Source organism: Hemicordylus capensis, chromosome 2 (assembly GCF_027244095.1).
Source record: "Hemicordylus capensis ecotype Gifberg chromosome 2, rHemCap1.1.pri, whole genome shotgun sequence".
NCBI lineage: Eukaryota > Metazoa > Chordata > Lepidosauria > Squamata > Cordylidae > Hemicordylus > Hemicordylus capensis.
Window position 1 is genome coordinate 39,497,338 of NC_069658.1, and position 22,147 is coordinate 39,519,484.

The window sequence follows — 22,147 nt, forward strand, 5'->3', positions numbered from 1 at the left end:
CAATGTAATAAATTTGCTTACATCTAGCCATTCAACATGCTTTTTCACTATGGTGAGCAGAAGACAGCATGGTGTAGTGGTTAGTGTCAGACTTGGACTGGGAAGATCCAGGTTAAAATCTATGCTCAGCCATGAGTGTTCCTGAGCCAATCATCTCGTAGTTTAACCTGATGTCATGGAGTTGTTCTAAGGAAAGGTAGGGGAACCATGTATGCTGCCCTGAGCTCCTTGGAACAAGGGTGAATATAAATTTAATGTATAGATAACTCAGGAGATATTTTCTTTAAAAAAACACCACATTCTGGTATGTTGTCCTTGAAAGGCAAGTGTGGCAGAAGAGAGGCACTAAGGGCACAATCCACTGGGAAGAGCTCTTGTGCAAGCACCATTGAAACAAATCAGATGTGTGCAGTGCAAGAGCATGCCACAATTCCCATTTTATGAGTGGAGCATGTACAGAACACTGGTGGATTGTGCTCTTTACTGCTATTTTATCTCTAAATCGTCTTTTTAGCGGGTACACTTCCCACAAAATTTTATCAAGAAAAATTTTGAAGGAAAAAAAAAAGGTGTGCATAAACTGTCTGGAAAAATTAAAAACTAGTAAATTGCCAGGGGCAGATGGCATCCACCCAAGAGTCCTTAACAAACTCAAATGTGAGATTGCCAACTTCCTTGCAAAAATATATAACTTATCCCTACAGTCAAGCTCTGTACTGGAGGAATGGGAAGTGTCCAATATAACACCTATTTTTAAAAAAGGGATCCAGGGGGGAGCTGGGAAATTACACTTAGCTTAACATCTGTCCCAGGCGAATGTGATGGAGAGCATTCTCAAGGATACATATGTTAAGCACGTAGAAGAACAGGCCTTGCTGAAATGAATTAAAAATATTTAGCTAAAAATATAAGAACAATCTGATATTAAAATATACAATTACAAAAAAACATACATAGATTAAAACACACAGAAGCAGCAATAAAACAATCATGTAAAGGCCTGGATAAAAAGCCAAGATTTAACCAGCTTCCTAAAAACTGTGACGGAGTTCGAGGAGTGAATAGCCACTGGGAGAGCATTCTAGAGTCTGGGGCAACAGAGAAGGCCCTGTCCCGAGTGTACGACAGCCGGGCCTCCCTCATTGTCGGCACCCGGAGCAGAGCCCCCTCAGATGACCTCGTCAAGTGGTCAGCAACCCTTGGGAGGAGGCGGTCCCTCAGGTATCCCGGGCCCAAACCGTTAAGGGCTTTAAAGATCAAAACCAGCACCTTGAATTGGAACCGGAAACACACTGGTAACCAGTGCAGCTCTTTCAAAATAGGTTTACTATAATAGAAGGTTGCAAAAATTCAAACAGTGCAGGAACACATGATGTAAAGTTCAGTTGGCAAGAGTAGGAAGTTCAAAATATGCCTAGCAGGTTCCAGTAGGACCAGCTCCCACACTGCTAGCAGTTTCTTTTCTTTTCTTTCTTTTTTGAATTTTATACACTGCTAGTAGTTTCAGCACAACCTGACCCTGCTGTTGTTCAAGCCTTCTGGCTCACACAACACTCAGTAGCACACTCTCTCTCACAGTAGCACACTCTCTCTCACAGAACTCTTCTCCCACAGCCCTCTTCCTCTTGGTTGCTCAGCCTTCTCTTTTATCCAGTTCCAAAGGGATACATTAAACTATCAGGGAGTTTCTTCCCTCAAGCAGGCAGAACCTTCAGTTTCCTCCTGGAGACAGCCAATCACAACACACTGTAACTTTCCCTCCAAAATTCTGTGGCAGACAACTTTTACCTTGGCTGTTTGAAGTTAGGGGTGTGCACGGAACCGCACAGCTGCGGTCCGGCAGTGTGGAGAGGGTTCCTTTAAGGGCGGGGAGGGTTTACTTACCCCTCCCGCCGCTTTGCCCCCTCCAGCGCCCGTAGTTACTGTAGAAATGGGGGCGGCAGGATACCTCCCCGCCGCCCCTTCTGCCTCCTCCTCATTTCAAAAGGCTGCAACAAGCCTTCTGCGTATGTGCACACGGCGCGCGAGCTTCACGTCTCCCCAACGCGACGGGTAGACCGGGCCTCCAATCGCTTGTCGCAGCCTTTTGCAATGAGGAGGAGGCAGAAGGGGCGGCGGGGAGGTATCCTGCTGCCCCAATTTCTACAGTAACTACGGGCGCTGGAGGGGGCAAAGCGGCGGGAGGGGTAAGTAAACCCTCCCCACCCTTAAAGGGACCCCCTCCACCCGTACCAGACTGGCCAGGTCCGAACCAGTCCGGACAGTCCGGAGGCCTTTACAATGGCCTCCGGACCGGTCCGGACCCATCACTATTTGAAGTTGCTACCTTTTTAACTCTTGCAGAGGACATGGAACAAACTGAAGAAAAACAAGCCATAAAACATAATAGGAAGGAGCGATGCCTTCACAGAGGGAGATGGAAAATGTGAAGTACAGGCAGTGTGTGTCAAGTACAGGCCTGGAGCTCTTGCGTTCTCTCCTTAAGCTCAAAGAGACAAAAAGAGAGTAAGGAGGGAACAGAAACCAACATCATAAATTGCTGCGGAACACTCCGGAGGACAAGAGCACCAGCCAATGAGAGAGGATGGGGAGGGGACACTGACATTGAAGGAGAACCAAGAGATCATACTGGCAAGGGAGAGAGGGAGAAAAGACACAGGGACAGAGAGAAAAATTGATTTTCTCTACAATTTATCCAGTCAGAAAAGAGAGGATTACTCTAGTGCCATCAGTTGTGCTGATTTGTTTATTAGCAATTCCAGGTGAATGTAAGGGAAAGAAACTGTAAAGAAGATTCCAGGGTTCCACTATATTTAATAACTTCTGTTATACTACAAAGAAAGAGAGCATGAAGAACTGTAGTGCTAGACTTTGAATGAAGTCTTATCACCATCATTTGTTTGTACTGAAGGGGGAAATGTGGGTTTCATGCATCTATTAATGTGCTGTTCCTTTCTTTTTGTTGTTCCCCCCTTATTTAACTTCCTGATTGTTTTGTGTCTTCTCCCCATTATAAAGTCACTCACTAACACTAACTAGTGAATTTACTTATTTATAGTGTTTTCTGTTGTACAATTATTCAGTAAACTGTATTGTATTGGGTACATTATTTCTTGGGAGCAGTGGTGGCACCAGGAAAAAAAAACTGGTGTGTGTGGGGGTGTGTGTGCAGAAGGGGCAAAGTGCATTTATGGGTAAGTGAGCTGTGTCCCACGTATTAGATTTCTGAAAGAGAAAGGGGGGGGCAAAGTACTTGTCTGAGGGGGCACTTGCCCCACTTGCTTCATCTCCGAGGTCACGCTTGCTTGGGAGAGTATAAATATGTGAATGCAAATGCTATCTGGTAGATGCAAAGTGCAAATCACATCACATCGTAACTTTCCCTCCAAAATTCTGCAGCAGATAACTTTTACCTCAGTCTTGGCTGTAACAAGTTGCTACTTTTTAACCCCAGCAGAGGTCATGGAACAAACTGAAAAGAAAAGCAGTTAAGAAAAACTAGTGAACACTAGTTCATTTCTTAATGACCAGCAAGGCGGTGATGCAAAAACTACTTATATAAGCAATATAAAAAGTTGTGACTAGTGCACATTCCCCAATCTACAAAATGGTTTTATTGAATCTCACCAGTTAAGTTTAGATCTGTACAGAGCAGGGCAGAATTAGCTATGCATGGAAAAACAATCAACATCCAAATACATAATTGCTTGGAACATTTTTTAATACACCAGGTTTTCTTATAAGTGGAAGGGAAAATAAGAAAAGTCCTGCTGGACTGGACCAAAGGCCCATCTAGTCCAGCATCCTGCCTCACACAGTAGCCAACCAGGTGCATCTGGGGAAAATGCAAATGGGAAAAAGAAGGCAACCACCCCTTGTGAACAGAACAACAACAGGGAAATAAAAGCCCATTTCAATTGTTCACACTACAACTCATTTAAAAGTAGGGTTGTGCGTTTTGGTTTTTTTGTTTTGTTTTTGGCCCAAATCTGAAACACCCCCATTTTGTTCTTTGTTCAAAATCAACCAATCCAAAACACCCCAATTTTGTTCTTTGTTCGAACAACAAACTATCCTAGGCAGGCAGGCAGGCATTTGAATAATTTATTATTATTATTAATTATAATTATAATTATTATTAACATTTATATTCCATTCTTCCTCCAAGGAGCCCAGAGCAGTGTACTACATACTTAAGTTTATCCTCACAACAACCCTGTGAAGTAGGTTAGGCTGAGAGAGAAGTGACTGGCCCAGAGTCACCCAGCAAGTATCATGGCTGAATGGGGATTTGAACTCGGGTCTCCTCAAGTATGCTGGGCTCCAGGCAGATAGCAAGGCAAGCATGGCATCAAGGAAACTTGAGTTTAGACATGCAAAGCAAAATTAGTTCTTTCTCTCTCTCTTGAATGAGGCAGCCAGAAAGGCAGAAGCATGCAAGTAACTTGTTAATGAATTGAAACAAACTCCCCACCTCCATCCTCAAAGCAATCAGCCCAGAGTGGAAACTGTTTGTTAGAGCTGGCAATGGGTAATCAGAATTTCTTAGCACATAATTGCATCACAATAGAACACATTCCAAGGAACTGAGCTTCCTCAGGGATGCTGTGCCTGCTTTTTGCATATCTTATTTTCTGCTAATTGATTGACAGACACTCACTGCCTCCCTAGTTGCTGCAGTCAGGAGACTGCAGTCAGGAGACCAAAGCTCCGAAGAACAAAACAAAACTCCGGCTCCGAAATAGGGTCATTTCAATTTGTATACAAAAAATCTTGTTTTTAATTTTTTCATTTCGATTTGTATACAAAATGTCCAAAAATCCTATTTTCGGACACAAAACTTTTTGTTGCCAAATCAAAATGCACAAGCCTATTTAAAAGACTTCATTCAAGAAGGGAGTCACTACTGCCTTCAGACACTGGGAACTACTTCAGAGTTCACTAATTTGCACATGCAGGTCATTCCTACTGAGTATGCCTCTCTCTGCTTAGGCACACCTGTAATATCTGATGTCACATTTTGTTTTATATAACATTTTTTCAAATCTACATGCCACTAAATGAAATGTGCATTGTACCAAGGTAGGCCCAATATATCATTTTCAGCGCTGCTTGTAACCATAAGCATATGGCTTCCGTACATTGGTCAAGTTGTGGTTTTGGTGTAGAGGACCCATTGGCCAATACAGAATATATACATTGGAGGGTGAGAATATGAATAGATGCCTAGGAGATATGATTGACCAGGACATCTATTCTGGTAGAGACTTGGAGAGAGCTGTGTTTTGGTGATAGTGTATTTTCCTGTTTTTGTTGTACTAAGCATTTTGGGATTTTGATGGTCTAGATTCTGAACTAGACTATCACAAGCCAAGTAAAGACTTGGAAATCCTTGGTTAGCAAATGACTGGGGGGCTTTTACTACTGCTGGCCAATCTTTTACAGGGCAGAAGTAGCATCCCAAGTGACATCAAAGCAATCTACTTTGTCTTTGGACACCCTCAGTAATATCTTAGTGGATGAAAAGAAAGTATGTCCTGGAATGAGATTCTTTTCCACCTACTGTTCTGATGTCTGATGTGGATTCCAAAAGATGACTGCAGAAGGACTACCACTAATACCGTTTGAGGAACCACATTTAGCATTTTCAACTATAGTGAGTTCATTCACAAGGTTTGGTGATTTATTAACCATATCCACTGCTAGAATCCTGAGCAAGCAAAACATTTTAATTTTTATTCAACAAACACTGCATCCTAGACCATGAGAATTTGCAAGGGAAAAAATGAGCTGAGTGTGATCTAGAAACCATATACTTTCTATAATGAATCCACACTATGTGGGATCCATGCTATCTTGGATCTGTGTCTTATACATATGTGCAGCCTCCGTTGTGTGTCTATGGCAAGGGACACAAACCCATATGAAAAACAATACTTTGAAGCTACAGGAAACTACTTGGTTGTTAGGGGAAACCCTTTTCCCTACTGCAGCTGATTCTACAAGTCAGAGAAGCAGGCAGCTATCTGTCCGCTCAAGTGAGTCCAGAGTTACTAGCACTAAAACAGCAAAAGTGCATAATGTGTCCTGAATCCCATCTAGATAGTGAAGCATAACCCTCAAGGTACTCCAGAGAGACAAAGTCAGAAACAAGTACTTTGTGAAAAAGGAGGAATAAAGTTTATTTGGTACACAACACAATGCAAAAACTGAATAAACCTGAGATACAGAGACTGAAGACAGTTCCCAAGGATTTGTGAAGCTGTGCAATGGCTGCAGAAGTGGGAATAAAATATTTTGCAGATAAAGGGTGGGGAGAGGGGAGAAGAGAAAGAGCAGCTGCTATACCCTTCCTAGAGTTCACTGACTTGAAAGTGATGCCAAAGGGGTGGATCTCAGAGCCAGTAAAGGGAGAGCACTGGAGTTCCAGGGCAGTCAAGAGCAGAGGGTTAACCCACAGCAAGCCCACATCTAGAATGACCCAGCCTCAGTGATTCAGCTCAGGGGTCTAGGGATTTGTAGAGCAGTCTCAAGCATAGTGTCCCACATGTGAGCCCACTGCTACATTGGTCCTAGTCCAGTGATTTTGCTTAGTGATTCAGTTTAGGATTTCAGTGATTTCATTCAGGGGAGAGGACACAACTTGTGGTCTCACATGAGCCTTCGAGAGGGACAGTGAGGCTGAGTGCAGACACGAGAACTTGGCTGGGTAGAGCTCCAGGACAGACCTTGCCACTACAGTCCTCCTAGCAAAGGTGTGGATGCAACATATATGGTTTTGCCAAGGGGGATTCAGTTCAGGGGCTGCAAAGGTAAGATAAGCTTTGGATAAAGGGGAATTCCAAGGTAGGAATACTTGGTGTGTGAAGCTGGACTACTGAGTCAGATTGAGTCCGGGGGGGGGGGGGCAGGGGAGAACCTGGTCACTGAGGCAGAAGCCTTCCCCCTACCCCTTTCATCTACGCCAGCGGGCTTGGGTATTTACCCAAGCCTGCCTGCATTGAGGAAAATGGAAAGATCAGAAAAGCAGGGCAAAAGTAGAAAAGAGAAAGGTTTTGTACGGTAGGGGGAAGAAGGCAGAGAGCAAAAAAAAAAGCAGGGAGACAGGTAGAAAGGAAGGGCAAAAGGCAGAAAGAGGAACATAAAGCAGGGATTGCATCCCTCCTCCCACCAAACAAGCTACTAAAAGATTCTCAGCAACCAGGGAATCCTCCAGAGCAGAGCAGCAAGCAGGGAATCTTCCAGCCCCTCACCTGAAACATACTCTTTTGGTCTTACTGGCTGGAACAGCTGCTACTCAAGCTGCTCCAGCCAGTCTGATTCTTAGGGGGCTCCTCCTGGCATTGCCCCAAAGAAGAAGGGGAAAATGTATTAAAAATACCTCCCTGAAGCAACCAGGAAGTGCATTTTAACCCATTATTTTAGTTCCTGCTGGGGACAGTGCCAGGAGAAGCCCCAAAGGCGTATCTAGGGGAAATAGCGCCTAGGGCAAGCACTGAAATTGCGCCCCCTGTCCAAACATCTGACACCCAACTTTCAGATAACTTTACCATAGTATCAGCTCAAAAATACAAGTCAAACACGTTAATCTTCTAATATTTCAAAAACTATTTAGCAGTGGACGTAGCCAGACCAAAAAATTCTAGAAAACTACCTATTTCAGTATGCTGGGGCTCATGAAATACCCAAATACTATGTGGAGGTGTCCTTGGAAAACTAAACAGAAGTGCCTGTCTAATTCTCTACTATGCACTGTAGCATCACTATTACATAAGTTTTAAAAATAAATTGAGAATTTGACTTTTCCCAGATACTCTGAAAATAATTAAAAGATATGCAGAGTAATATATTATATATTCTGCTTGGAATATATTCTAGTATTTCAGAAAGACAGTTAAAATGAGAGAAAGAGAGCAAGAAACTCCCAGTGGGCCTTAATACTAAGGATTTCATACTGATTCAAAGACAAACTCACCATTAATAGCCATATTAGCAAGACATCACATTTAACTCACTTATCACAAGAAGCAAAGTAAGAGCAAATGAATACAATCCTAGCTCATAAGCTTCAGCTCAGTATTCACAAGCCCTGATTCTCTATGCATAATGCCAATCTGAATGTGTACAGTGACTTATACTATATTAAAAATTTTAATTTTTTTTTTACCTGTAGCCCCTTTGGGGGGCTTCCTAAAGGCCATGGGGGGTCCTGCAAAGGTTCGCCCTCCCCCCACTGGCCTCTAGGGCCTCACAGGGACCATTTGAGCATGTGCAGTGGCTATTTTTAAAAATAGTTTTTTAAAAAAAATGGCCTCTGAAAACAAAATGGCTGCTGCACATGCTCAAATGGCCACTGCAAGGCCTGGCATGGCCTAGGGCCTCACAGAGGCCATTTGAGCATGCACGGTGGCCATTTTGTTTTTGGTGGCCATTTTAATTTTTTTTTAATTTTAAAAAATGGCGCCCCCCTTCAGGTGGCGCCCGGGGCACGTGCCCTGCCTGCCCCACCCTAGATACGCCCCTGAGGAGCCCCCAAGTAATCAGATTGGCTGGAGAAGTTTGAGTAGCAGCTGTTCCAGCCAGTAAGACCAAAACAAGTTACAGGCAGGGGAGGAGCCTGGAAGAAGCTCCCTGCTCTGAAGGTTGCCCTGGCTGCTGGTAAGTCTGAGCCTAGTTTGTTTGTTTTTGTTGGGGGGGGGCACTGCCCCTCCTGCCTTTACTGACCAGCCACCACTGAGTCAGAGGAAAGATGCACGTAAAGAGGAATTGCTTGTCAGGTGGAGTCAGAACAAAACGGCTCTGCTATGCCAAATCTGATTAAGGGACTGTGGCATTGCTCTGATTCCATGTAGGTTGTGGCTGGCTGTCCTGCAAGGATATGGCTTGCTGGACCTGGTTGAACAAGTTACAGGCAGGGGAGGAGCCTGGAAGAAGTTCCCTGCTCTGAAGGTTGCCCTGGCTGCTGGTAAGTCTGAGCCTAGCTTGTTTGTTTTTGTTGGGGGGGGCACTGCCCTTCCTGACCAGCCACCACTGAGTCAGAGGAAAGATGCATGGAAAGAGGAATTGCTTGTCAGGTGGAGTCAGAACAAAACGGCTCTGCTATGCCAAATCTGATTAAGTGACCGTGGCATTGCTCTGATTCCATGTAGGGTGTGGCTGGCTGTTCTGCAAGGATATGGCTTGCTGGACCTGGTTGTTACAAAATGGAAATTTAGCCTAATTTAAAATGAGTCTTGCGTGTGGTTTTTGCCTTTCCCAGGCTCTCTGCACAAGCTTTAGATTGCATGACTTTGCTATTTTGATACAAATTGAGGTGAACTTTCCTGGTAATGGGCTTTTTCCTCTGAAACTGTCCCTAGCTCTGGTCAAACGCTTGCTCACGTTTGAGGTTGAAGGATAAAATATAGCTTCCCTCCCTCATGTTGGCCTCACCCCCAGGCAGCTGCTCTGGGCTTCTTCCCACTGGGTGTTGTGCAAATGGTACACAGACCCCCCTCCAATCCCCTACAGTTGGACCCTTTGAGTGGATTCAGGATTAAATGACAAGGGACTGTGCTTGATGGTGCAGGTGGCAAAACACAGCCAGTGTGTGTGTGTGGAGAGATTGCCGCAAGGAGTAGTAGGGCATTGGTGGGGGCCTGCCCCAGGCAGCCTCCCATTGGGTGTGTGTGGTGGCAATGCACTTTGCAAAGAGCAGAGAGTGGCACCCAGAATTTGGGAAATGGGGGTGGGGTGGGGCTCGCAAGGAGTCGGTGATGTTCGCTCTGGCCCGGGGCCAAAAGGGCTACCCAGGTGAGTGGCAGGGGGTGGTAGGGATGCATTCCCCCTCTCCCGCCCCCAAGCTCCCTTCAAAGGTGCACTTTAGTCAATTGCCTCAGTTTGCCTCATGTCGGAGCTGCCCCTGACTGTCCCACTCAGTTCAGAGGCTAAATCCAAAATGGAATGGATTTTGTCCTGTAACAAGCATGCAGTGAAAGTAAATCTCATCTATATACTACAACTCCAATATCACATATTGTGGCGTCAGACACATGGCAATGAAAATTTAGGTTCTCCTAAAGTCCAAAATAGCAGGTGAGTTTTTATCAAAAAGAACAAAAATCAGCAGAGGTATTTCCACTTAATTTATTGAAACTGGAGAGGCATTGCTTTGGCTAAAGTTATGGAGTGACAATGGAAAGAAGAAGCAAACGGGACACAAATATAGCACTATTTAAAATGGGAAAGTTACACAGACAAAAGGGTAGAGGTGTGCAGGAAATGCATTTCAAAATGCAAGATCGGAACAGAATGCAAAATGTGCAGAACGTTCTGTGAGAACAACCGGTTGAGTCAACTGTTCCTACGAAATGACCTCGGTCTGTCGAAAAGTTTCGACCCATACCAAGCGCCATTTCCAAAGTGGGACTCTTCTGGCCTCTGCTCACGCACGACAGCTATTTACGTAGTGGTACTGATCACACAAATGGCTTCTGTGTGCACAGAGGCCAGAAGCGTGTCATTTTGGAATCTGGAATGGGTCAGAACATTCTTCCATGGAACAAGTTATTCTGTTCCGAGCCGCCCCCCCCCCCCAATATCCTGTTTCAAGCTTGGAACCCTCGAAATGACCCATTTCAAGGTGGAATATTCCGACTGCAGAATGTTCTGCACAACCCTACAAAAGGGCAAAAAAAGTAACTGTATGGAGAAAAAAGGGATATTTGCTGCTTAGATTACAAGGCCCCAAAAGACACTGTTGACAGCAAGTTCCTGCCCCTTAGACAATGCCCTTCTTTCACGAAAAAGTGCACTCATGTCAATTTTATATCAACAGCTCTTTAGGAATTCATCCATCATCATCACTGCTGCTCCATGCATCTTCATATGCAGGATTTAAGCACAGCTAAAAAGAAAAAGAACCAAAATGTTAGCATGTGAATGGGTGCTGGCTACAGCATTCCCATGATCACAGCGGCTGGAAAATGTTCTGCTGCAATTATGGAAATGGCTGCTTGTCAATAGCTATGATTGGCCACTTTGCATATTTCATTTATCCAGGGCAGGCTTATGGTTGGGGATGGATAAAGACTACTTGTGTGTGCATAGAGTGTATCATGCGAACTGGCCCTTAGGTTCAGGATTCCTAATGGGCACTTAGCCTTTTACAAAACCTTTCCTACTCGGTGTCAACCACTTTCTTCAGGCAGGGGAACCCAGCAGCTAAAATGGTGTGATTTCAGTCAGGATTTTCAGTGCAGCACTTGCTATATGCAAGTTCACGAAACAGTTTAAGTGTTTTTGGCAAGGAAAGGCTGAACAGAGGGAGGGAAGGGCACGGAAATTGGATGTAAGTAGCTGGCAGTAACAAAGATGAAAGGAAGTTGTTCATATGCAACTTCCCACACTAATACGGAAATTTATATACCACTTAACAAAGTTCTCAAGGGGGGTTAAACAGAAAAATAAACAAATGATAAATAAACAACACATGTACAGGCAAGAACACACAATACCAAGACCTGGATCTGTGATATACTGCCTGTTGGCTATTATCAGGATAATGAGTGCTATTTTTATTATTGTTTATCAAAACATACCCTGCCTTCAGTTTAAATTCTTCAAGGTGGCTTACAAGCTATACTTAAAAACAATACAAAATCATCACATAAACCAAAACTAGTAAGAGCAACAGGAGTCAAACACAAACACAAAGCAGCAGAGGGATGGGGCTGTAGCTCAGTAGTAGAGCATCTGCTTTGCATGCAGAAGGTCCAGGTTCAGTCCCTGCCATCTCCAGGTAGGACTGGTGCGGTGGTGGGGGGAACAAAACAAAACACCTCTGCATGAAAGCCTGGAGAGCTGCTGCCAGTAAGAGTAGAAAATACTGAGCTAGACCAATGGGTCATAGCTCAGATAATAGAGCGCCTGTTCTGCAGGCAGAAAATCCCTGGTTCAGTCCCAGGCATCTCCAGGTAGGGCTTGGAAAGACTCATGCCTGAAACCTTGGAAAGCTGCTGCCAGTCAGTAGACAACACTACGCTAGATGGGCCAATGGCCTGACTCTGTATAGTGCAGCATCCTATGGTCCTATGAGTTCTCAGAAGCAGCCTTCTGTCATCCACAAGTACAGTTGGAGCATGCTGAAAGTTCTCCAAAAGAGAGCCACCCTGAGCGGTCATTTTCTTATATGTAAACTACTTTGAGAACATTTTTGTTGAAAAGCAGTAAATAAATAAATAAATACATAAATAAAAGCAGATGATGGTGATAACAACAACAACAACAATAAAGTAAAGGCCAACAAGGAACAAGTGAGGCAGACTTCTTTAGGGAAGGAGCTCCACAGCTTTGGTGCCACCATGAAGAAGGTCCTGTTCCATGTGACAACTCACCATATATCAGACCATGAGGGCATACTGAGCAGGGCCTCTTGTTATACAGATAGATTAATAGACAATCTAATGTTTAGGGCTTTAAATGGACTAAACCGATCCTAGGTGTGGATCAGCTCTGTGGTGATCCTCACATGGCCTCACAGATGTACAGAACATAATCATTCCTGCTGTCACAGCACTGCAAACTCAGAACAGATGTCATATCTTATCGAGACTTATGAGCTGTCCTCTGTCATCCTACCATTCTTGCAATGGCTACATGGTGGACCAGTGCTCACTAAAAGAAATGTGGAAACATTTCTTCCTTACTATCATATACAAAAGTTATCCTTTGTCTATAGATCCTCTAGCTCTAGTCCAGAGCTAATGTAAAGTGGCTTACCTTTTTAGAGGTATCATCAGGCTCTGGTTCTCGCAGAGATGGTACCCAGGCAAGAATATTGCCGTCTCGGCCGCTACTATAAAGTTCCTGCCATTAGGAAACAAAGACACACTACATTTATTGAATACTGAAGGAGAAACATTTATGACAAATGTTACTGGGGAAATTTTCTGCCTGGGAAAGGGAAATAAAATATTCACGTTAAACAAAAAACGTCAATGGGACAAGTCAGACAGTATCCAAGTCCCACAGTGTGATTCAAAAACCACCAAAAACGAACATATTTGTACCGAAGCGTAAGATGAGATAACGAGATTTAAAAGTGTAAAACCATGGTCTCAGCATCCGCTTTGCAACAGAATGTGCACGATAGAGTACTGATAACAAACATATGCTTTTCCATGGGTAATTTTGTTTTAAAAAGCAACATTAATTCAAGCATATTTTTATGTTAAAATTAATTATAATAAAGAAAGTTCTAAATCTTGCTTCTGTATCTTTTAAGATTTGCACTTTAAAAAAAAAATACATTGCTTTTTAAAAGTAATGTATTTCTAAATTTTCTAAATGGAGCATTACAGCCTGAGCACCCTTGAGAGAGAGAAGGCAGAAGAGCCTTCTGAGCTATCCACCATCCAGCTCTTTTCACTTCTAAAAATAAACCATGTGGAGTCTGAATAAAGCTAAGATACAACATGCACTGGAACTCTAATTAGGCAAATTGGCAAGGATGAGGAAAACTTTATTCAGGACAACAGCAGCCCCACTGAAATTTATGCCAGTGCTTGCATGAATTCAGCGATATGGATACAACCAGCCCTTCAACACTATTGAACAACAGAACTATTAAACACATCCCCATGCGTATAATAGTTGTGTTAGAGTAAATCTCATATCAGGTGCAGCTTGTCCTGACGGAATGCCAAAGAAGTTTGAAAAACTGCACCTACCAGAATTTCCTAATCTAAATAACTAATAAATTGATCTGATGAGTTCACCATTTAGCTCCAGGTGTTCCATCTGAGACAGTCCCTTCCAATTGCCAACGAGGGTCACTTAGAAACTATTTTTCCCTGAAGGGAGTACAGAAAGAAAAGGCAGAAGATCCTCGTGAGTGACCCACCATTCAGCTCCTGTTGTTCCAAAATAGGTGGCCCCTCCCACCTCCAACTGCCACCTCAGGCCTACTGAAGAGTCATATTATCCTGAGGGGTCCTGTTTTAAAGGACTGAGTAGTCTTGTTTTTAAAAGTTGAGCAAGAAAATATTAGAGGATTTGCTGAAAAGTATGAATACCTGAAATAAATAAATGCAAGGAACTCAGGAAACTGCCTTATACAGAATCAGACTGTTGGTCCATCTCACTCACTACTGTCTACCCTGACAGGTAGAGGCTCTCTGAGGTTTTAAGCAGGAGTCTTTCCCAGCCGTACCTGGAGATGCTGCCACGGATTAAACCTGAGGCATTCTGCATGCAAAACAGATGCTCTACCACTTAGCAACGGCCCCATCCTACTACTACTATGAATATTTATATACTGCTTTTCAACAAAAGTTTCCAAAGCAGTTTATATAGAGAAACAGAAATAAATAAAGATGGATACCTGTCCCCAAAGGGTTCACAATCTTAAAAGAAACATAACATAGACATCAGCAACAGCCCCTGGAGGGATGCTGTGCTGAGGTTGGATAGGGCAAGTTGTTCTCTCCCTGCTCAATAAAGAAAATCACCATTTCAAAAAGGTGCCTCTTTGCTCAGTTAGCAGGGGAAATTAGAATCCCCATTTATAAGAGCCATTGAACAGTAGGCTGTCATTGACATATAGGATCAGGGTTAATCTCCAGTTCTCTGAAAATGAAATCTATCTTTTGAACATTGTTAGCCCAATTATGTTATACAAACAGGATCATTTTAAAGCCGCACTGCACAGTTGGCATGGGAACAGTTTGCCGAGCATGTCCATAAATTCCACCATGTGGAGCAAATGGTTCTCCATGGGCTACATTGCACATCTGTCTCAGAGGGAGTTCAGCACTAATTTGAAGGCTGTTTCTATACAAGTGTGTGAAGAGATACGATTCTCATGAAGCTGCTTTGACTACTAGGATGGACTGATGCCAAATCTCCAGATGCAAACTCCTCAAATTCCAAAGAACTTCCTTACTTTGGAAGTTCTCAGGTGAAAGGAAAATAAATAAATGGACAGCAGCCATCCCAGACAAAACATTACTCAGGGATTGTGTGGCCTTAGATCTTGTATGGGTGATGTAGCCACACTCAGCACTGGGGGCTGCAGACTTCAAGAATAGGGTCTGATGGATTTATAATTATGCTGAGCTGACCCTCAGCTGCCTAATTTGTAAGGATGTGGCCCTGCGGCTGGGATAGAAGGGTAGGCAGACGTTCTTTTTATATTTAACTAGCAAGATGCCCATCATTATGGTGTGTGTTTGCAGGAGTGGGGGCAGGCTATCTATATTTCAAGGACTCCTGGGGGTAACATGCATTGTTGTGCACATTAATGTACTGTACTTCCTTGAAGGGAGCTGAACTACCAAGTATCAAAGGTGAAGGACACGTTTTGCCTCACTGCAGCCACATTTCTAAGTAAAGTGTTCTACCTTTCCCCATGGGAGTGAATGGCAGCTATTCAAATTTTAAGCGAGAGCGCACTGGAACGATGACTAAGCCTACTCTCTGCCTCTGGGGACCGCAGCCACTGGGGATGTTCAAAATGTTTCAATGTCAAAACGTTTATAGACTCAAAATGGGCTGTGTTGAGCTCAAAACAAAATGCCTTTGAAATAAAGGGTGTTTTCAAGCACAAAACAAAACAACCCCATTTAGAGTTGGAATGTTTTGAGCGACACTTTGGAGGCCTGTTTTCCCCTTGCTGATTGGTTTTCTGGCACTGACTTCCGATTGGCTTGAGATCGCCTTGCTTCTTTGTTGGCTAGTTATCATACAAATTAAGTGTTGTCAAAGGCAACTGTTGCTCCATGGGGGAGGGACTTTCAAAATGTATTTAAGGGACTGGGAGGCAGAGAGAGCCCTTATACTATGTCTGTCTCTTGAAGAGGAAGGATACATCAGAGGAAGGATCAGAGACTGCAGCAGTAGTGGTGGCCTGGGGGCCTAACTGGCCCCGTGGAGAGGGAGAGAGCGAGAGCCTGCTGGCTTATCCCCCCACCCCCAGTTTTTAGTGCCACCAACTGCCCCCACTTCTAATTTTTTTTAATTGCACCAGCAGCCCCAGTGGCTTTAACTGGGTGCTGCTGTGAATTCTTTTTCTTCTGTGGATTTCTTCTTCTTCTTGCTTGAACCGCCCCCAGTGTCTTTAATAACTGGGGTGCTGTGCGGCTGACTGTTTTTCTTTTCTTTTGCAGCCCCAAGGTGAACCTTTGCTGCTGCTGTGTGCCTGGATTGCACTACTACTACTACTTCTACTTCTACTTCTACTTCTTCTTCTTCTTCTAGGCTCAGTGACATCTTTCTGATGTGCAGCCTACCAGAATATCTCAGCTTTGTTTCCCTGATGTTTGCTGCCCCCCTGCCATTTTCAGGTGGGTGGGTGGCTACCTGGTGCCCACCTTCCCTGCCCCCAGCTGTTGAGTTCCAGTGTCTGCTTGGCCTGTATGCCTCTGAGAGCAGCACCTGGCCAGACTCCAGCAGAAGATGCCAGAAGGTAAGCATTAGCACCTCCCCCACACCTAAAAGTCAAGTTAGACTTGTTTAAAAAAGGGCCTAGTTTGAGGAAGGGATTAGGTACTAGGTAGGACTGTAGGACAGGAGTGGAGGGTTAGGAGAGGCCACAGTAATTTCCTTCCCCTTGCCTTAAACTTATCCCATAGTTTGCTCTCCCCCACCTCCACAATAAGGCCTGTTTCTTTATATGGAGGGATTTACTTTTTCTAGCTTCTGTGTGTGAACTACAGTGCTATAGATAGCACTGTATGTGGAACACACAGCATAAATAGATCACCTCAACCCCACAACCCTTTTTAAAATACCTGCCTTAAAGGCACTTCTTCTCCACCCTTCCCTCACCATCAGAGTTAGGGGTTGAATTAAAAAAAACTCCCAAGATGTCCAGGAAGATGCAAGGCAGAGGCAGGAGCAGAGTGGCGGTCAGAAGGAGAAGTAATGCTGGTCATGGTGTACGATGACAAGAGGGGCCTACTCCCTGAGTCATCCCCACTGCTGTGGCTGTGTGCAGGCTCACCTTTCCGGAGGAGGGTGGTCCTGCAGCAGAGCCTGCAGTGGTGGCTGAGCTAGAATTAGCGGGGATCTCCTCTCCTGTCAGAGAACAAGCTCTTCCTGTGTCAGTGGAGAAGAGATGATTGTGTTGGCTGCTAACACAGCCAGATCAGTCTCACCATCCTCCCCAATCCCCCAGCCTCCAGGTCTAAGACTGAAGAAGGAGGAAGTCATTCTGCTTCCTGGACCTTCTCGGTCTCAGACCTAGCGTGGCGGTGGCCCCGCAGAAGGAAAGAGCAGGCCGGAACTACCACCACCGAAATGGGGCCAGACCGGCTCCAATGGCAGCATGATGTGGAACCACTTTGAGCTCTACCCTGGTGACCATACCCATGCTGTCTGCTCCCACTGTAGGGCACAAGTCAGAAAGAGGAAGGTACTCCTAAGCGACTTGTGATGTAGGGGATGCTGAAGCACCTGCAACGGCATCATCCAGGGGCCCCTACTCCTGCTGGCAGCAATAGGCCTGGTGTGCTCTCAATTAGGGGCAAGACAGCTGCTCTTGCTCCCAAGCAGGGGAAGTTGCCTATGCGGTGGATGCAGATGCTTGGCAAGCAGTCAGATCGCCCAAAGCCTCATCTCATCACCCAGGTCATTGCCAAGATGATCGCTCTGACAACCAGCCATTCCAGGAGGTAGAAAAAGCAGGCTTCTGCTGGCTGCTCCTACTACTTGCTCCTGACTATAAGATCCCCTCATGCACAACCTTCAGTAGGTAGGTGGTGACTTCCCTGTACCGGGCATGCACGGAGGTCGTGTAGGGGCTGTTGTGCACAGCAGCACCTGACACAAGCATGCACTTCACTGCTGATCTGTAGACCAGTGGCAGTGGGTTGCACGCTTCTTTCCTGTCCCTCATGGTGCACTGGTGGGGGCAGGCGAGCAAGGGGACATCTGCTGCTGGTGGCATGGCCAGCAGTCCCAGGAGGCAAATCACAGGTGGGCTCTGCTGCACATGAAGGTGCTGGACACTAACCACATGGCAGATGAGCTGTCGGTGGCCATGGATCACCAGGTGGAGGAATGGCTGTCGAGGCAACCAAACCTTCACCGAGGGTTCATGGTGACTGACAATGGTCTGAACATAGTGAGGGCAGCCAAGCAGCTTCATTTTGTGTCCATCTGTTGTGTGGCACAAACTCTGAACCTGATCGTGTGATATGCGCTTAGCCTTTCTGGGGCTGCAGCCAGGCGAGACAGCCCCGCTGAAGGCACCAAGCGCCAGTCTGCTGCTGCCACAGCTGCTCTTATGGACATGTGCCGCAGGATAGCAGCTTACTTCCATTGAAGCAAAAAGGGTAAGTGGGTGCTCAAGGAGAGGCAGCTTGAGCTCGGCCTACCTGAACACCTGATCCCTCAGGAAGTTCTGACCCTGAACATCCTGATGCGCTGCCCAAAACTGGATCGCCTCCAGCTCCCTGCCTGCCACCGCCTCCTGCAGTTACTGCACCCTGCTCAACACTGCTGCAGCAGTTCGTGGGTTCCTCCCGTACGGCTAAGGAAGCCTTCTGTGAGCCACTGGGGCTGCGGTGGAACTACCGGCTCCCTTGGGCCTGCCAGGGATACCATGCAGCTGGACCCGGAAGTGGTGGTGATGCTGCTGCTGCTGCGGTGGACTGCACACTAGTAGTAGGTGCTCCACCTCCTCCTGGTTGCACCCCAGCCTCCTCTCCTGGGCTTGGCTAAACTGTTCAACCAGGAGGGCCCTCCACCTGGGCAGCTGGTCAGGGGTGACAGCTTTGCCCTTCATCCTTGGGTCACATAGGCAGGACAAAACATGCTTTGCCAATGCACCCAAGGGTGACTTGAGCTGATCTATCACTCCAGGCCTCAGCTGACCTGCCAAAGAACAATGGGGTGTTTCCAGTTTCCCCATTGTTCTCTAAATATTTATTTATTTGATTTCTATATCGCCCTTCCAAAAATGGCTCAGGGCAGTTTACACAGAGAAATAATAAATAAATAAGATGGCTCCCTATCCCCAAAGGGCTCACAATCTAAAAGGAAACATAAGATAGACACCAGCAACAGTCACTGGAGGTACTGTGCTGAGGGTGGATAGGACCAGTTACTCTCCCCCTGCTAAATAAAAAGAATTACCACATTAAAAGGTGCCTCTTTGCCAAGTTAGCAGGTCTACAATAGTAAATAGTTTACAATCCATCAAAGGACTTCACCTACCTGAAAATTAGGCTGAAAGACGCAGCAGTCAATGGAACTGTAATGTCCCCTAAGCATAGTTATTAGCTCTCCTGAGTAAATTGTATAAATAGCAACAGTGCTACTGCATGGCACAAATGCAAATTCTGGACTGCAGCCACGAGATACAGAGAATTTGATTCCTTTTCTACTTTCATTGCACACCTTCCCATAATTCACCTGTAAAGATGCAAGATTATAAAATGAGTCCCTTATGTCAGAAAAGCTGGTACCTGTTGATATTTCTGTGTATTTCAAAATGACAACTCATTTCCAATAGCTGTACTGAATGTATCCTGCAGAGTTCTCCCTCCCACCCATCCTACAACAACCTTCTTCCCCATTTCAGTTTTACACAGTGTATAGCTCCAAGGTACTTTATTATTTTAAAATGTGAGAATTGGATCGGGGGGTGGAGGTGGGGGGAATGTAAAGCAACCAGGTTACATGAATATAGACCCCTCTTTTAAAAACAAAAACAATTTCCAAATAAGAAATTATATAAAAAAACTAACTTTTAAAAACCCCTCACAATAATGTCAACAAATACAGGAAGAAAATATAAATGGGGACTAAATCACAAAAGATAAAATATAGCTTTAAAATAAATCAAACAACAAAAGGAACAAATACCTCCACCAAGAAATCCAATCAAAAAGAAATCGAAGAAATATTTTTATTTATTTATTTATTTATTTTATTATATTATAGATGCATGGTGGAGGGATTCAGATTGATTATATGCCATTGGGAACTTCAATATATTGTAGAAATGACAATCAAACCATATGAATTCAGCTGGACCATTTTTGCTTCTTCTGATCACTAACTTTGTGGATTTCTTTCAGTCAGCAAAATAAACCAGACTGTGTAGGCCCATGTTATCTTCAACGTACTATGAGTATACAGTGTACACAAGTACAGATCTGTACACAGCTATAATCATTCACATGTTATGTCGAACACAGGTACATCATTACACTTCCTATTTGTACCATGCATTTGAGGGGCCTGTACCCAAGCTCACTTTTAATATGAACATTGGTACAGTCATTCACACAAAAACATGTACAACTGTACTTACATCAGTATACTCATCCTTACCCATAAAAGCCTTGGGCGTGCGTCCGTGCCGCCTGTGTCTTTTTCGCCCGTTCTGGGCATGCGCGGAGATGGGCGGCCATGTTGGACCCGGCCGCCGGTGGGCGACTGGCCCCGATGGCGGCGGCCGCCGCCACGGGAGACCAGAAGGAGCAGAAGCAGCGGGCGGAGAGTGCGGCCGAGGCGGCGGCGGAGCCGCGGCCTCGGCCAAAGGAGTGCAGGCCAAGGAGGCGGTGGCCGTGGCAGGGCGACTGGCTCCGATGGCGGCGGCCGCCGCCACAAGAAACAGCGGGCGGAGAGAGCGCCCGAGGCGGCGGCGGAGGTGTCGGCCCAAGGAGTGCGCCCGAGGCGGGTGAGGCGACAGCAGGAAACCCCCCCCCCACTAGAGCCCGTTATTACAACGGGCTTACACATACTAGTACAACATAATATCTGAATTGGCTTGTGAGTCCAGTGATTCTTATGAGTGAGAATCTCAGTTTTCCAGCCTCTGATTATCATTAATTTTGTGGCTATTCAAAGTTATAACTTCGAGTCTTTATGGATGGCACGCTGTGCCTTTATATCAACATTAAGCAGATGTAACTCCAGATCCTTTGGTATCTGGGACCCCAACCATCCTACTAATTTTAATTAAAAAGTCATCCCTAAAATTTGAAACTGTACAACTCCTCCACATACTGTAGAGCATATTATAACATATAGTGCATTCTGCTGTATGTAGTGGAATTGTCCTAAAGTGTCCAATTTTTAGGATGACAGTTTGATTAAAGTGAATAGGATCAGGGATATTTCCATGGGATGCTCCCTCTCCCCCATGCCTGCCATAGCTGGGCATTCTCTGAAGCTGAGGAATGTGCTCTCTGTTGGAATTAAAAGCCTTGCCATACCAAACAGCCTTTAAAGAGCCACCATGATGTAGTGGTTAGAGTGTTTGAATAGGACCAGGGAGATTGTGTTCAAATCCCCGTTCAGCCATGAAACTCAGTAGGTGACTCTAGGCTTGTCACTTATCTCTCAGCTTAACCTAACTCACAAGGTTGTTGAGAGGAAAAACATAAACATGTACATTGCTTTGGGTTCCTTGGAGGAAAAACCGGATATAAATGTAAAAATAAATAAAAGGTACTTAAGACGCACTGTTTCAATCAAGCTGTTTCAATCAAGTTAACTTGTAGTGATTTTATATTTTAAATTGTTTTAAAAGTTTAAATGTTTTAACTTGGTGCTGTTTTTTATTGTGTAAACTTCTGGGAGCGCTAAATTTTGGTGGTATATAAGTAAATAAATAGCATGAAAAAGGTTTTTTGTGACCACTGTAAACATTGGTTCAGTTGTTGGTTCCAAATCATCACGGTTCCTTTCACTTGATGAAGAAGGTGGCAGCTCATCATGCTGTAAGAAATATTTCAGGTGATGCAAGTTTTTGTTTTTATCACAATGGACTAACATGCTACCCATCTGGAATTAGTACATCAGATATTACAACTGTTAAGTTGGATGTAATAGAGTGAGTGAATCATACCAATAAAAATAAAGCAGGAATATGCATCTTCCAAGTTTCAATTAACACGCAGGGCCCTGCGGGGACAGAAGGGAAGGCTGGTATGGGGAAACTGAGAGCAATCTGCCCAAATCTTTTTGCAGGCTGCTGTGTTGCAATGTTTTCATGCATAATTATTAGTTATCTGTTTCTTTTTCACATGTATGCAAAGACACAAGCTATTTGAAACTTGATTATGATATTTCACAAAAGCAGTGGGATGGATCTTTTCATTAAAACAAAGATGTAAGGCTCTTGCAAAACGCAGACAGCAACTCACAACAGGAC

General features: G+C 44.7%; 1 protein-coding gene across 7 annotated transcripts in view; it reads right to left on the minus strand.

The window, feature by feature from the left end:
* Positions 1–10,109: 10,109 nt before the first annotated feature.
* ERCC8 (ERCC excision repair 8, CSA ubiquitin ligase complex subunit) overlaps positions 10,110–22,147 on the minus strand; it is a 63,113-nt gene continuing 51,075 nt past the window's right edge. For 4 of the 7 annotated variants that reach the window (XM_053293041.1, XM_053293044.1, XM_053293046.1 and 1 more), the window contains 3 exons: positions 19,198–19,395; positions 12,760–12,846; positions 10,110–10,885 (listed from right to left, as the gene is read on the minus strand). In XM_053293041.1, coding sequence (XP_053149016.1) covers positions 10,829–10,885; positions 12,760–12,846; positions 19,198–19,395 — 342 coding nt within the window. In that variant the 3' untranslated portion in view covers positions 10,110–10,828. Of the gene's footprint in view, positions 10,886–12,759; positions 12,847–13,709; positions 13,833–19,197; positions 21,712–22,147 lie in introns of those variants that run through there. The other 3 variants (XR_008315625.1, XR_008315626.1, XM_053293043.1) reach the window with 3 other exon arrangements.